The sequence below is a fragment of the Suillus plorans genome (genome assembly GCF_016647745.1).
Source record: "Suillus plorans strain S12 chromosome Unknown HD556scaffold_81, whole genome shotgun sequence".
Taxonomy (NCBI): Eukaryota; Fungi; Basidiomycota; class Agaricomycetes; order Boletales; family Suillaceae; genus Suillus; species Suillus plorans.
In genome coordinates this window covers 132,552-145,671 of record NW_024537465.1, presented here as the reverse complement: position 1 = coordinate 145,671, position 13,120 = coordinate 132,552, and the positions used below count along the sequence as shown (strand labels likewise).

Genomic DNA, 13,120 nt, shown 5'->3' with positions numbered 1-13,120 from the left:
AAGGTCGCCTTCAGATCCGTTCACAGTTTGAGGATTACAAACTACGTGGCAATGAACTCAAAACATACTCATATTTTCGCTTTGTCATTGACACATATGAAGAGGCAATTCCTTCAGGTGAACGAAAACGAAATGAAACTTGTACATCTACATCCCATTCTTCATCAAAGCGAGGTTGACCAAGAAATCAACGAAGTGATTATTTTGTAGATCATCCCAAGCACCTCACTCATCGTCAAGTTGTTCGTTCAAAAGGTCACCATACCTTGCCGAATATCATCGGTCCCTTCTTTCCACGGGATGATCCTGGACGTCGAGAATTTTACTGCGCCTCAATTCTCACTTTGCTTTTACCGTGGCGCTGTATCAAAGAGATCAGGACAGATTTTGAAACATGGGAAGAAGCATTTGCAAACTTCCTTGTCCACGCCTCAATACAAGACAAGGACGTAATTGCTGGAATCCAGTACTATTATGAATGCAAAACTGCTGCAGCCACCAGTCGTCTTCGGGATAGCGAAGTTTATGGATCTGTCGAACAACATGAATCACAAGTCCAGCAAATGGCCACTGTTTGTGAGGAAGACGAAAGTGGGGATGAGGAAATAGCTGTTGAATTGACAACTGAAGACCTCCGTGCTTTTGAAGAATCCCAAAAGAACAGTCGAGAGGAGTCACATGCACAGAATGCAATTGCGGCAGGGCGCTTGAAGGGTGTTTTTGCCGAGGAAACAGAATTCTGGAATATAGTGTCTTCAAAAGTCGGAGTGGCAAGTGGTGATGATTATAGTCGACTTCAATGTTGGCAGATTGCGATGGCAGCTGAAAAAAACAAGGTCAATGATGACCAAAAGGCTATCATTGCAGCTGATAACATATCTGGAAACGTTACCATGTTCGATAATGTGATGAAGATTGCAGCGTCAACCACAATGGTGGAATATCCTATTTACGTCCACAGCTTCAAGAACACAGAACTGCCATTGATCCTTCTTGCCTGCTAAAGGACCAAAGACGTGCCTATGATATCATCGATTGGCACCTGTCAGAGACACTGGCAGGACGAAATCCTCCACAACTCCTCATGCAAATCCCAGGAGAAGGTGGAGTTGGCAAGTCGGGGTGTCGCCTCGATACTCGTGAAGGCAGCTTATACTGGTATCGCTGCTTCAATTATCGATGGAAGGACTCTGCACGTTGTTGCACTAATTCCTCTCAATGGTCGTGAACAAGGAGCCAAAACATTGAAGAAGCTTGCCGCATTCTGGAAAAACAAATTATATTTCATTATCGACGAAGCATCCATGATATCTCGCAAATTCTTTGCCAAACTCTCTGCATATATTGGGAAAGCCAAATCATTGGCAGGAGAAAAGGGTGACGACAAGCCATTTGGCAGTGTCAACACGATTCTAGTTGGGGATTTTCATCAGTTTCCTCCTGTCATAGAAAAAAAGAGTGCACCATTGTTTTACCCATGTGATCTGTCCAAAGATACAGCAGAGGAAATGTTGGGTCAGAAAATTTACGAACAATTTTCGACTGTTGTTCGTTTGAAGCAGCAAGTTCGTATAACAGATCCAGAATGGAACAATCTTCTTCAACACATTCGGCACGGCAGTTGTGGTCCTCATCATATTGAGATGCTTCAATCTCTCATCATCACAAACTCCAATTGCCCACCAACTGATTTCAGTTCTTCACCATGGAATGATGCAGTGTTGGTCACTCCACGTCATGCTGTCCGGTGTCACTGGAATTCAAATATGAGCAAGAATTATTGCCAGCAAACTCAAAATCAACTTATTATATGCTGAGCAATGGACACAGTGCAAGGATGGCAACTTACACTGGCTGAAAGATTCGCAGTGGCTATGAAGCAGACAGGGAAACAAACGAAACAGGATGAATGTGCATCACTACCAAATGTGGTTGAGCTGGCAGTGGGCATGAAGGTGATGGTCACCTTTAACATTGAAACCGATCTTGATGTTGCAAATGGGGCAAGGGGAGAAGTAGTGGAAATCGTGTTGGACGAGCACAAGTTGAACTTTTCATTGAGAAACGCTGTTGTGGAGTTGCATTATCCTCCGGCATACATTCTCATCAAGTTGAACCGTACCAAAGCCGAAGTTCTGGAGAATCTGGATTCTGGTGTTCTGCCATTGGTCCCCATGCAGCGGACATTTCGTATTATGATTGGTGGCCATGAAGAAGTTGTGACGCGGATGCAACTGCCATTGACACCAGCATATGCATTTACAGATTACCAATCGCAAGGTCAAACAATCAGCAACACAATTGTCGATATCGCACAACCACCAAGTAGAGAACTTACACCATTCAATGTGTACGTTGCACTGTCATGAGGTCATGGACGAGAAAACATCCGCCTTCTTCGAGACTTTGATGAAAAGCTTGTCACCACTCATCCTAATGAGTACCTCAGGCTTGAAGATAGGCGCTTATTGGAACTGGACGAAGTAACAGAGAGGTGGTGGGAACAAAGGAGGAAGCTGATTTTGTAAAAAATGTTATTACTGAACACGAGTGGGGCAATTGGCGATAGTGACAGAATGTAATGGCATAGAAAAATAGGCCCTTGAGAGAAATCATCTCCTGTAGTGCCGGCTCCACCTAATTATACTTTCGCCCTCCAGTACACCAAAGAGAGTTACTAGTAAGGTGGGTAGAGCTCAAACACGGACAATACGATGATGCGGCAAAACGAAACAAAGTTTTCCTTCATGCGGTGTAGGCTTAGCCATAATGTGGCTGTGATTTGTTTGGTCATTTCCCACGGGTTCAATGTTTGGGTATGCTTCAGCCACAATTATGGGGTGACAGTGACCTTGTTGGTACAAGGTGACAATAGTAATTGTTCATGCATCACAATTATCTTACAATCATAAGACTTAATGCATCATTACCCCAGGGGTGTTGTGATTTCGTTTTGATGATGAATCTGACGAGGAGTGGAAAGAAGCTGTCATATTCAAAGTGGATGAGAGGGAACTCCAGCTCTATATGAGAAAGTTGGGCATTTGGCACCAGGAATGATACGCATAGTGCTCGGGAGAAAGTAGGTTGGCTTAATATGTTAAGACAACATCTAACCAGCCACGAACTTTTGCAATGGAGTAGGCATAACGCAGTCCATTCACAAACAGGGTCAGGTTGTAAGGTATCATCAGCCCCTAATATCATCGTACTCACCCCAAGATTATGATGATTATGATATAACGCAACAAGCTATAGCAAAATACATGAAGCGTCGCCAGCGAGTCAAGGATCAGAAAACCCGTCAGGTTGATAACCGCAAACCGAAATGTAAGCTCTTGAAAAACGTCAGTACAAGATGATATCTACCTCAGCGTTATAAAGTAAACAGCTCTGTATGTAGAGCAATCCCGCCCACGTCCACACCCATTGTCAAACCCATCAAGCTCTCTGAGCCACTAGCCCAGACCGCGACCCTGCACCCAAGCCCACCATTTTCTGGCTTTCATCACATTGAATTTCGATCGAATCTTCCTTTGCAAACGATGACAGAAGACTGATGAAGTCCTTGAGAAGACTCTGAATAGGCAGACGTAGTGATGGACAGGTCCGGTTTGGTCCGGTTCTCTAGGAAATTCAGAGAACCGTGGACCGGACCATCGGTTCAGTTCTCTCAGTAAGCAGAACTGTGGACCGGACCATCGGTTTGGTCCAATAATGGTCCGGTTCCGGTTCAGCAAGGGTTTGAACCGAGAACCGGACCCAAAAAATGTCAAACTTCATATACATATCTTAAGTACAAACATTCCGTCCCATAGTCTCGTATGTAAGTTGATTTCTGTCTCGACTCGATGTTTCATATAACTCATGCATGTTTAGGGCCATTTGGCTCGCGTTCTCAGCCACTATTGCTATGTCCATTCAACTCTCGACAGCGCCTCGAAAACTTGCTCTGAATAATCAGCCCGATTGTTTTTGCATTGCTATACTAGGTCTTGTACTGCTACGAGCATTGAGTAAATCTTCAACCCCCGCGAGCTTCCTAACATCTGCTTGTTCAAGTCAAGGAATTCGGGCAAGTATTTGTTTGAAATGTCTATTAAGGTGCGTGGTCTACTTAGCATCATCTATTCACTGCAAATGACATGTTTTAGTGCTGATGTCAGTGCCCAGTCAGGTCCGCGTCCACTATGTAGGGAGTAGGTGAGGTTGACCTAGAGGTGGTGAGTCTTTCTACCCTTTTTGTCTCATTTGCTAACCCACTGAACGTTAGTATATCTAGTATGAATGCTGTCGTTATACACCACAATTCCGCACTCGCTCACCCATCCCTCGAACATGACCTTCGCCTCCAATGATCCTGTACCATCCCTTATTACTTGACAATCAGTTCGAACCTGTTCGGACCTGTTCGAACCAGGTTCGAGAATTCTGCAAGTCCTCGAACCGTGGACTGGACCGACGGTTCGGTTCCCCCTATTGCCCGAACTTTGAACCAGACTTTGGTCAGGTTCGAAACGGTTCGGGTTCGAACCGTGGTTCAGGACCGGACCTGGCCATCACTAGGCAGACGCAAGAGTGTGACGATGGAGTTAGGAATATGAGGTACGGCTTCTGGATCACAGGGGCACGTTACGAAAATAGAAATGTGCAGGTTGACGGTGCTACTAGACGCTGCCGTAGCAATATCTATCAGCATCGGGGCAAGCCATTACATCTGACTTGTGAAAATATACCAGAATGATGTAACGTTGTGATCAAAAATGAAATACCAAAAGATCCAATGCACCAGGTGAACTCGATTCTCCTCGTTCGTTCCCCCTGACTGCGGCCTAGTTTGACACACCTGCCAACGATGTCGTCCAGCAGACCAAGAGAGAATGTGACGCCAGACCCGCCGGCTACAAGAACCACGCTTTCGTACAGACCCAGATCGACACTCGACCCTCTACAAGGACCTTCCAGAATACAGCATGTGGACATCCCATCTGTGAGTGCCTTCACCACCGTATCTGCTTCATGAACGGCATGTGCATATGTAATACTCGTACAACACGCTGTGGTAAGAGTAGGTGGCGGTCAAGGCGTTGCTATAAGCGTTTATGTAGGGCCAGACGGTGTCGGTTGCTATATAATAGACTCGCTTTTCCAAAAAAAAAAAAAAAAAAAGAGTAGGTGGCGGTGTAAACACATGATCTGAGTTTAAACTTGGTGATGGAGCGTTAACGTCTTCTGCGGCAGTCAGTGATGTTGTTTTTGTTTTTAATCATTCACGGCCTTTTCTTCTCACCAAGGCTCACGACTTAATTCCATGACTTTGAGGCTTTTACTGCATATCAGAAAACAACATGTCTGTCACGAATCGCGATCGGCGTCTCGTTGGCTCATCAAGAGAGGGACACATGAGCTACCCTTGGAGTCCAATGTTAGACGAACAGATTCAACCTTGGCAGTGCGTTCCATCTTTGTACTGCCGTTAACTATCTACAGCAATGCTCGCTCGTTTTGACGGCCTCTCAAACACAAGCTTAGCGGATGACGAGCAAGACTAGTAGGCATGATCGATCATTTTCAGATAAGTTTAAACATCAACATGATTGCTCGAGTAGTATGAACATTGGAGCGGGCAAAGACTGCAAGGAAAATCCAAGGCCAAACCTCACCGGCGGGAGGCTGCGGCTCTATCTATCGAGGGCCGACTACTAGTACACGCGCAGGACTACCGACTACGATCCAGGACTTGTGCCACTGCACCAGGACCCTTGGCGTTCCCAGGGACCTGCGCCAGACTACCCTATCACAATATTTGTTCAGAAACAACTGTACTGATTAGCTCTGAACTCGGCCTATATTGCACCGTTAACCATGATGCCAAAGCGAAAGTAGAAACATCACGCATGACTCACTGCTGCTCGGGCTGCTGACCCGATTTTTTTTCAATCCCATCCTTTATGCAGATCATTGTCACGGTTCCATCCTACGGCACGCAGGTGAGTCATGTGGTTGAGTCCTGGCTGTACAGCAACCTGCTTACATTCAGTAAACCACTGCTACACCACAAGCCAGCGCAGCAATCGTATCCTGTGCAAGATTGATTCAGGGTCGAACATGCACTGACAACCATAGATGCTGTCAAAGCAACAACAACAGCCAGGAGGGAGAAGCGCATTTTTTCTACGATGTGATATGGCATATTCTGAGGGGGATATCGCTGGGGGATGGAGGAATATAGGACAACGGCCAGCTATTATATCACGCATAAATTAATGGGCACGATTCTGATTGTTTTGGCAGAGTTGTTATTGCTGTCAGATAGCACAAATTTCGGCAGAACCTGCAGCGTATTCGATTGATTACGACCATTGTATCATAACCTGCCTGCGAGCATCGACAATTCTCTTCTTTGTCATCACAGAACTCATCTCAATCTCTCACCCATCGCTTCATCATTTGAGCCTGCAGTGACTCTGCCAGCGCAGCGACAAAGTTGAGAAGTTGATGCTCATACTCGTCGTCGCCTATAGCCGTTTTGCTGCATCTATATGTTATGGCCAACTCAAATCATGAGTTTGAACATCAATTCTGTATTGCCCGTGTCCACGTTTGCTTTTAATGCTTTCTACAACCTTCCAACGTACTTTACAAACACGCTCTCAACAATACAGTTCCAGCAAGTACTCGAAACTTTCGCGCGCCTTGATTTTGTCTCGAAAGGTACCATACATCTGAAGTTATTTCAATTCAAGGCTCTCGTACCTTTACTTACAGGAAGGCATCCTCGCTCGTCAGCTTCTAATACATTCAGAAAATGTGCTCATGCACTATGGAAAAATCCATCCTTCCAAGTGATCATGCCGAGTCTCTGAGATGGTGTGTAGCAGGAGGTCCATGACCGTCTGCATCGCCAAGTGGGGTATGGCACTATATGCAGCGCGCGAACGAAAGTTTCTGTGATTAATAGTCGACGGTAACCATACGGTAGCACTACAAGCTGGTCCCGACTCCCGAGCCCACATTGAAAATGCATAGCCTTATCCTCACATATAGCACACTTCCGGGTTCAAATGATGAAGCCAGAAGTCATAGATTGGGGTGAGAGACTGGTGATTCGAGGGAGCGTTCTGTGGGTACAAAGAAGAGACTTGTCGATGCCTGCAGGCAGGTTATGATTCGATGGTCGTAATCGATTGAACACGCTTCTGCAGGTTCTGCCGAAATTTGTGCTATCTGACAGCAATAACAATTCTTCCAAAACGATCAGAATCGTATATGTGGGATGTAAAAGCTAGTCGTTGTCCTACAGTGTTCCCCACATACTCGGTGATATCATTCGGAAACATATCACCTTGTACAGAAAATGCGTTTCTCCCTCCTCGCCGTTGCTGTTGCTTTGACAGCATCTATGCCTATCAGTGCATGTTCGAACCTGTATGAACCTTGCACATTAAACCCCGATTGCTGCCCTCACTTGTATTGCAGCTATAATATCGTGAGTAGTATGGGCAGGTCGCTGTACAACTAGGACTCAACCACATGACTCACCCCAGTGCACGCCTGGCGCCTCGAAGTCGATTGAAAATTGAGCCGGCAGCCCGAGCGGCACATCGGGATAGTGAGTCATGTTTCTGTTTTCGCTTTGGTATCACCACGTCATGGTCAACACCTAGTTCGGAGCCAATCAGTGCAATTATTTTTGGATAAATGTTCATACTGTTCGAGCAATGTGGATGAAGTTTGGATTTAGATCGTGCCTAGTCTTGCTTGTGGTTTAGCGAAGCCCAAGCCAGATCTTCCAGCGGAGCGAATGCAAGTTGATGATTAGTAATATAAATGCTGCACAGCCACGCACCTTGCATTAATAAATGAAAGTAGTTGTTTTCAATGCACGAGTTTGAAACTTTTCAGGAGTTTCCTACTGAAGGAGGTTCTCCCCGATGAGTCTTCCTGACAGTCAGCTGTGCCGCGTCCTGTGTCCCTTGCACCTCATCCAACACTCGCTCAATGAAGAGAATCACTCTCGGGGAGCTCGCTATACTTGGAAAGTACCACACAGGCAGTTACTAATCATATCAATCCCTCTTTCAAATCTTTATCTTCGTCACCCCCTGTTTTCACTTTCAAATTCAATTGTATATTAGTACTGATGTTTTTTTCTCATCTCCCGTAGGACCGTACAGTGATTTGTACCGTACTGTCGAACAGTTCGAATGCATTGTGCGACATACGGTACCGGTAGTACCCATAAGCCCACCGTAAATTGTATGGTATACGGTCACGATGACCAGTCCTACTAACGACACATTCTTCAAATTCAGGTGCTCATTTCCTCCCAGCTTCATCTGCCCAGTTGTCTACATATTCCACTCTTTCCACATTCATCTCACTCACCAAGCTCGAGTCCAATAACCTCAATTTACTCAGTGGATGGCTGTTTTAATAGGGAAGTGTTTGGCGCAATGTCGTCGGCCTCTGTGCCAAACAGTATCTTGGCGACAACTTGGAGTACAGGGTCATTTCGATAAGAGCGAAGCTGGAACACGCCCTCTCGGAACGCGGGTCCGATGCCAACAATCGAGCACGAGAGCAAGGTTTTATCTTAATAGCCCTTCTTTATCTTACCTGTGTCAATTCAGCTACAATCACCAATAAACTTTTACCCGAAACTTCTGCGTGTCTCCCTTCAACCACCGTACCGAATTTTACACAGTTGCCATCGAAGCACCTTCATTGCCCTTATCTGACACTCCACATCCAGCTGTTATATATGCCAGACCCTGACAACACTAATTCCCTTGTCGTGTACAAGCAGAAGACTCGTGAAGTTGGACCGCTGAAAGGCTTACTGCACTTTTCCGTACTACCACCTCCTCGCTACTGAAAATCCCACATAGCCTTATCCTGTCACACATGGCAAACTTCCTGGCTCTGGCTCTCTTCAGTGCGTTTCCTAGCTCTATTTAGCACTCATCCTGCACTATAGGAAAAGGCTCATCATTTTTGCAAAACCAGAATTATATCCGTCCACTCGGCAATTAAGAAGAATCTCACTGAATCGGGGGGAATTATAAAGAAAGCTTTATCGAGAAGTACTTCCAGAAACGTTTTTATTCCTTTTGCAGGGGCGATACCAGAAAGTTAACATTGTTGTCAACCTCCTCTCCGGAACCTCTTCCATTTAGCCTATCGCTTTCTCGTCTGGCCCAGATAGCCGCCAGCCCCTGGACTCTGATCGTACCCCACAATTGCCCGCACTTTTTCATTCGAGCCTTGCTTATGCCCTCAGCAATTTTCCTACTAGCATCGAGTACCGCCGAAGGGCTGTCCACTCTATCCGACGACAAAGAACAGTCCCTATAAATATATAGCCCCCAAAACCAAACAAGTTGACATGTCCCGTTGGACCCACCAGATGAGATCAACTGTTCTCCCTCGACGTTCGCGTGTTAACATCCTTCAGCCTCATCCCTTTACTGCTTTGTCTCTGACCGGCTTGTCTGATCATGATGCTCGATTGCCTGGAAATGCTAGTGTTTAGCGGTGCCAGGGTAAAGTTTGTGAGCGGGGACGAGCCGTGATTAAGCGCGCGTTGGTATAGAGCATTGTTTCATATGGATATGAATCCTCAGACTCGCTTGTCTGAGGTAGAGATTGAGCGAAGGTCGAGCGGATGATTCGAAACTTGTATTCCAGCAGTGACTTGCATTTGGCAAGCATGATATCTTGCTAGAACCAGTGTACAGCATATGAACTACTGTTGGCCTTAATTCTTAATCATTGTCCTCCTGTGCTAGCATAGTGGGGGTGGTACTCAACTGACGTATATGGTAGTGCATTGCAAAACCCTGAGTGCAAAGGTAAGCACATTTGGTACAGTTCCAAGATATATGCGTTGAATTGTCCAGCGATGAAAAACTTGATGCAATCTAATAACTACGCATGTGAGGAGGCGAATACTTAGCATGATAGATAGGAGATAACGATGGAGTAAGTGCTATGTACTTGAGTCCCAACAATGTTTTGGAGGGCTCCCCGGCTCTTCAAGCCGATGCCGCAGTCTAGGGTCAACAGTGGCGTCCGATGGTGTTATTGGAGTGAGGGACTGTGGAGGGTGTTCAGCAACTCCTTCCTTCGGGGATGGATCAATATCGTCCGAAGAATGTTGCATGTCTTCTAAATGTTGCATTTGTATATCGCCTCCTGTATCCACATCATCCGCTTCACTCTCTGACCCATCGCCGAGATCCATTGCTTCGTCGACGGACATCACCATAGGCACGTCGCCTCCATCTTCGTGATCATTTTCCTCGATCGTGAATGAGGTTGCTGGTGCAGTAGACGATGAGGCTTTTCGCTTAGATTTCTCGTGCTTCCGTAGCACCTTGATGATGTATTCCTTCGCAAACTTCTTGATCTTTGCCGTCTTCTCGTCAGATAGTGCGTCCAGTTTTCCATCTTTATAGCTGGAAGATTTCTTCTCCTTCTCGGCAATGATGTGCGTGAGCTGGGAGATAAAATCAGTGGATAATCCCTTTGTAGAGCAATAAGATGACACCCACCTCCTTAGCGTATTTCTTGAACTGGTCGTGGTTAAGCTGCTTTGAATATTTGGACATGCATTTGACGACGACGGCGCCCACGAGCTTCAATAGCCTCTTCTCCTTATTGGCCTCCTTTTCCTCTGGTGTCTGAGTCTTCTTCGGAGGTCTTTCTTTCTTCACCTTTTTCTCCTCTGGGGGAGGTGACAGAGGAGGGGCCTTGGCGGCCTCCGCCTCGGCAGCTGCCTTTGCAGCAGCGATCACAGCAGCAATTTCGTCTTTCGATCGCCTATGGACCACTGGCGGAATGTAAGGAGATGGCCAGTGATGCTGAATAATGACAGTAGAGGTAGAGGGCGGGCGTTTAGGCGCGGGGCGAAAATGGTGCTGTTCGTACTGATCTTCCCATTTCGGCTTCTTGAGTGGGCGGAGTTCCCCTTCTAGTGATTCAATCATGGCAATGTGGTGCGGAGGTTGCTCTTCCTCGCCATCCTGCGAATTTTTCATGATACCGTGCTCTTACTGGCTGGAAACGGAATATTAACTTACAGCTTTAATTCGCTTGGGAATGCGATATGCGATTTCAAGGGTATCCCAGTGGTCCAAGAGCTGTAAATATCCCGTTAGAACGGTGACGAGTTTAGTAATAGTATTAGTGACCTTTTGAGCAAGTCCTTTCATGGTTTCGTTTTCTGACTCCAGGCACACTCGAACAGGTATGGTGATCTTCGAATCGTCAACCTTGTTCCTCTGGATAAGCGGCCAGCGGCTCATGGCCTCCAAGGCCTGTAACGCTTGCGTTATTATGTGACCACCCTACTCAAGAATAATGACTCACGGCAATTGTAATATCGACGTCTTTGGCGTGATCTTCGAGAATGTTGTGCATTAAACTGAAACCTCGCAACCGCATAACCTGGCGTAGTGCCGCCTGGTCCTCGGTGATCTGAAGACAATACATTAGACTTCCCAACAAGATCGATGTGAAGACATACCTTGATTCGAGTGAGAAGTTTGAAAAGGACTTTCTTACTCTGCGTTTGCCGGATTGCTTGAACCAATTTAGGAATGTCCTTCTCAAGAAGTGGTTTGAGCTCTGGCTGAAAGATGGTGAGTAACAGAAAAAGGGAACGTTTATAAGGCATACCATGTAGTCCTCGTCAAGTTTTCTACCCTTCTTTTTCTTATTACCCTTGAGGCCCAGCTTCTCCACTTCATCGGTAATACCCAATGCTAACAGAGCAGAAGTATTAGCAATCAAAAGCAAGGTGCTCGTTGGTAGGCGCACCATCGAGATAAAGGTCATCCATCCCAGCAATATCAGTCTGGGTCTTACCACCCAAAAAGCCAACACAGTTGGCCTCTCCGCAGTAACACGGTTGTGCTTCATGCCTTGGACGTATGAGCTCATCTGAAAAATCAATAAAAAAAACCAAGCATACCCGTAACGGTCCACATTGTAATTGAAGGTAAGCTCCTCATCTTTACGTATGTACCTATTTGCGAAGATGCCCATGCGGACATGCTTTCCCACTGTCCATTTCGCGACGTAACAGTTCGGGTTGCAACTATGATTTGCGAATCTGCCGATGCCACCTCGCTTTGTGGCATCGATATACTGGAAACCCAAAGGAGGACCGTCAGTGGTCTATGGAGAAATCAAAAGATATAGCAACGCACTTCATCTTTCTGCAACATCATGAAGTAAAAGTGCTTGACTCCTTCCTCCGCATATTGACGCATACGCTTCATAAAGGAAGGGTGACTGACGACATCGCCGACATACTCATAAATGAATGCATCCCTAGTTGATGTGAGGGGCTTATAACACTTCAGAAAGAATGAGATATCTCACTTTGAAAGATCCGCGGCCGTTCGAAGACCAAAACCCTTCTTTTCCGTCTGTACTATCTCAATATCGGCGTACTCCTTGCGCTGAAACCTGAATACGTGCAATTGAGGATGTAGAATGTTAAAAGACTGAAGTAACGATAAGCTTACCGTTGGTTCTGGCAGTAAACCCGACACCGACAGTCATCTGGGAGGCACTCCACCTGTGTGAGCCGATTGATACAATCTGACTCATGTCCACAGGCATCCGATGGGCAGTCGACACCTGCGCAGTAAGAACTTAGAGTCTACAACTATGCTACTCAGGATGTTATCAAACCAACCATGCTCATATTGACAGTCACAGGTCATACTCTCTCCCTCCTCTCTTGAGCGCCCAAGCGTCCCATACTGATAGTGGTTGTCGGGTATCTCCACAAATGTTGCGTGAGCGGCGGCTTCCGCGCGCGGAAGGTCTCTAATGAGCTGTGGGCCTGTTGGTTTTGGTTTTACATTGACTGCGGATTCAGAAGATTCTCGCTTGAGGGGCGGTGATGGCTCCGGCTTGGAGGACTTAGTGTCTACTGGAGGGAAAAGAGATTCTTCTAGCTTGATATCTTCCTCTAGCTTTGGTTTAATGTCCACAGGGGGGCTCTTGCTCTTAGAGCAAGATTTAGACATTGTGGTAGGGGTGTAAGTGCTCGAAAGCGTGAGTCCGCGGTTAGAAATCGGAACAAGACCTCTGACGAAGGAGA

At 46.2% G+C, this 13,120-nt stretch overlaps 3 protein-coding genes across 3 annotated transcripts; 2 read left to right on the top strand and 1 right to left on the bottom strand.

The window, feature by feature from the left end:
• Positions 1–209: 209 nt before the first annotated feature.
• Positions 210–410, top strand: HD556DRAFT_1191871 (uncharacterized protein; the record flags this gene model as incomplete). Its single annotated transcript, XM_041296190.1, has 1 exon — positions 210–410. A coding segment is annotated over one exon (201 nt), but the record flags the coding sequence as incomplete, so codon positions are not given.
• A 1,548-nt stretch (positions 411–1,958) lies between these two features.
• On the top strand, positions 1,959–2,369 carry HD556DRAFT_1247072 (uncharacterized protein; the record flags this gene model as incomplete). The annotated part of the gene is made up of 1 exon (XM_041298663.1): positions 1,959–2,369. One exon carries the CDS (start codon positions 1,959–1,961, stop codon positions 2,367–2,369), a length of 411 nt encoding a protein of 136 aa, XP_041154645.1.
• Positions 2,370–9,991: 7,622 nt separating this feature from the next.
• Positions 9,992–13,046, bottom strand: HD556DRAFT_1247054 (uncharacterized protein; the record flags this gene model as incomplete). The annotated part of the gene is made up of 13 exons (XM_041298661.1): positions 9,992–10,501; positions 10,557–11,027; positions 11,085–11,144; positions 11,196–11,321; positions 11,374–11,481; positions 11,531–11,635; positions 11,683–11,768; positions 11,824–11,927; positions 11,978–12,153; positions 12,216–12,339; positions 12,391–12,477; positions 12,537–12,651; positions 12,710–13,046. 13 exons carry the CDS (start codon positions 13,044–13,046, stop codon positions 9,992–9,994), a joined length of 2,409 nt encoding a protein of 802 aa, XP_041154644.1.
• Positions 13,047–13,120: the final 74 nt, after the last annotated feature.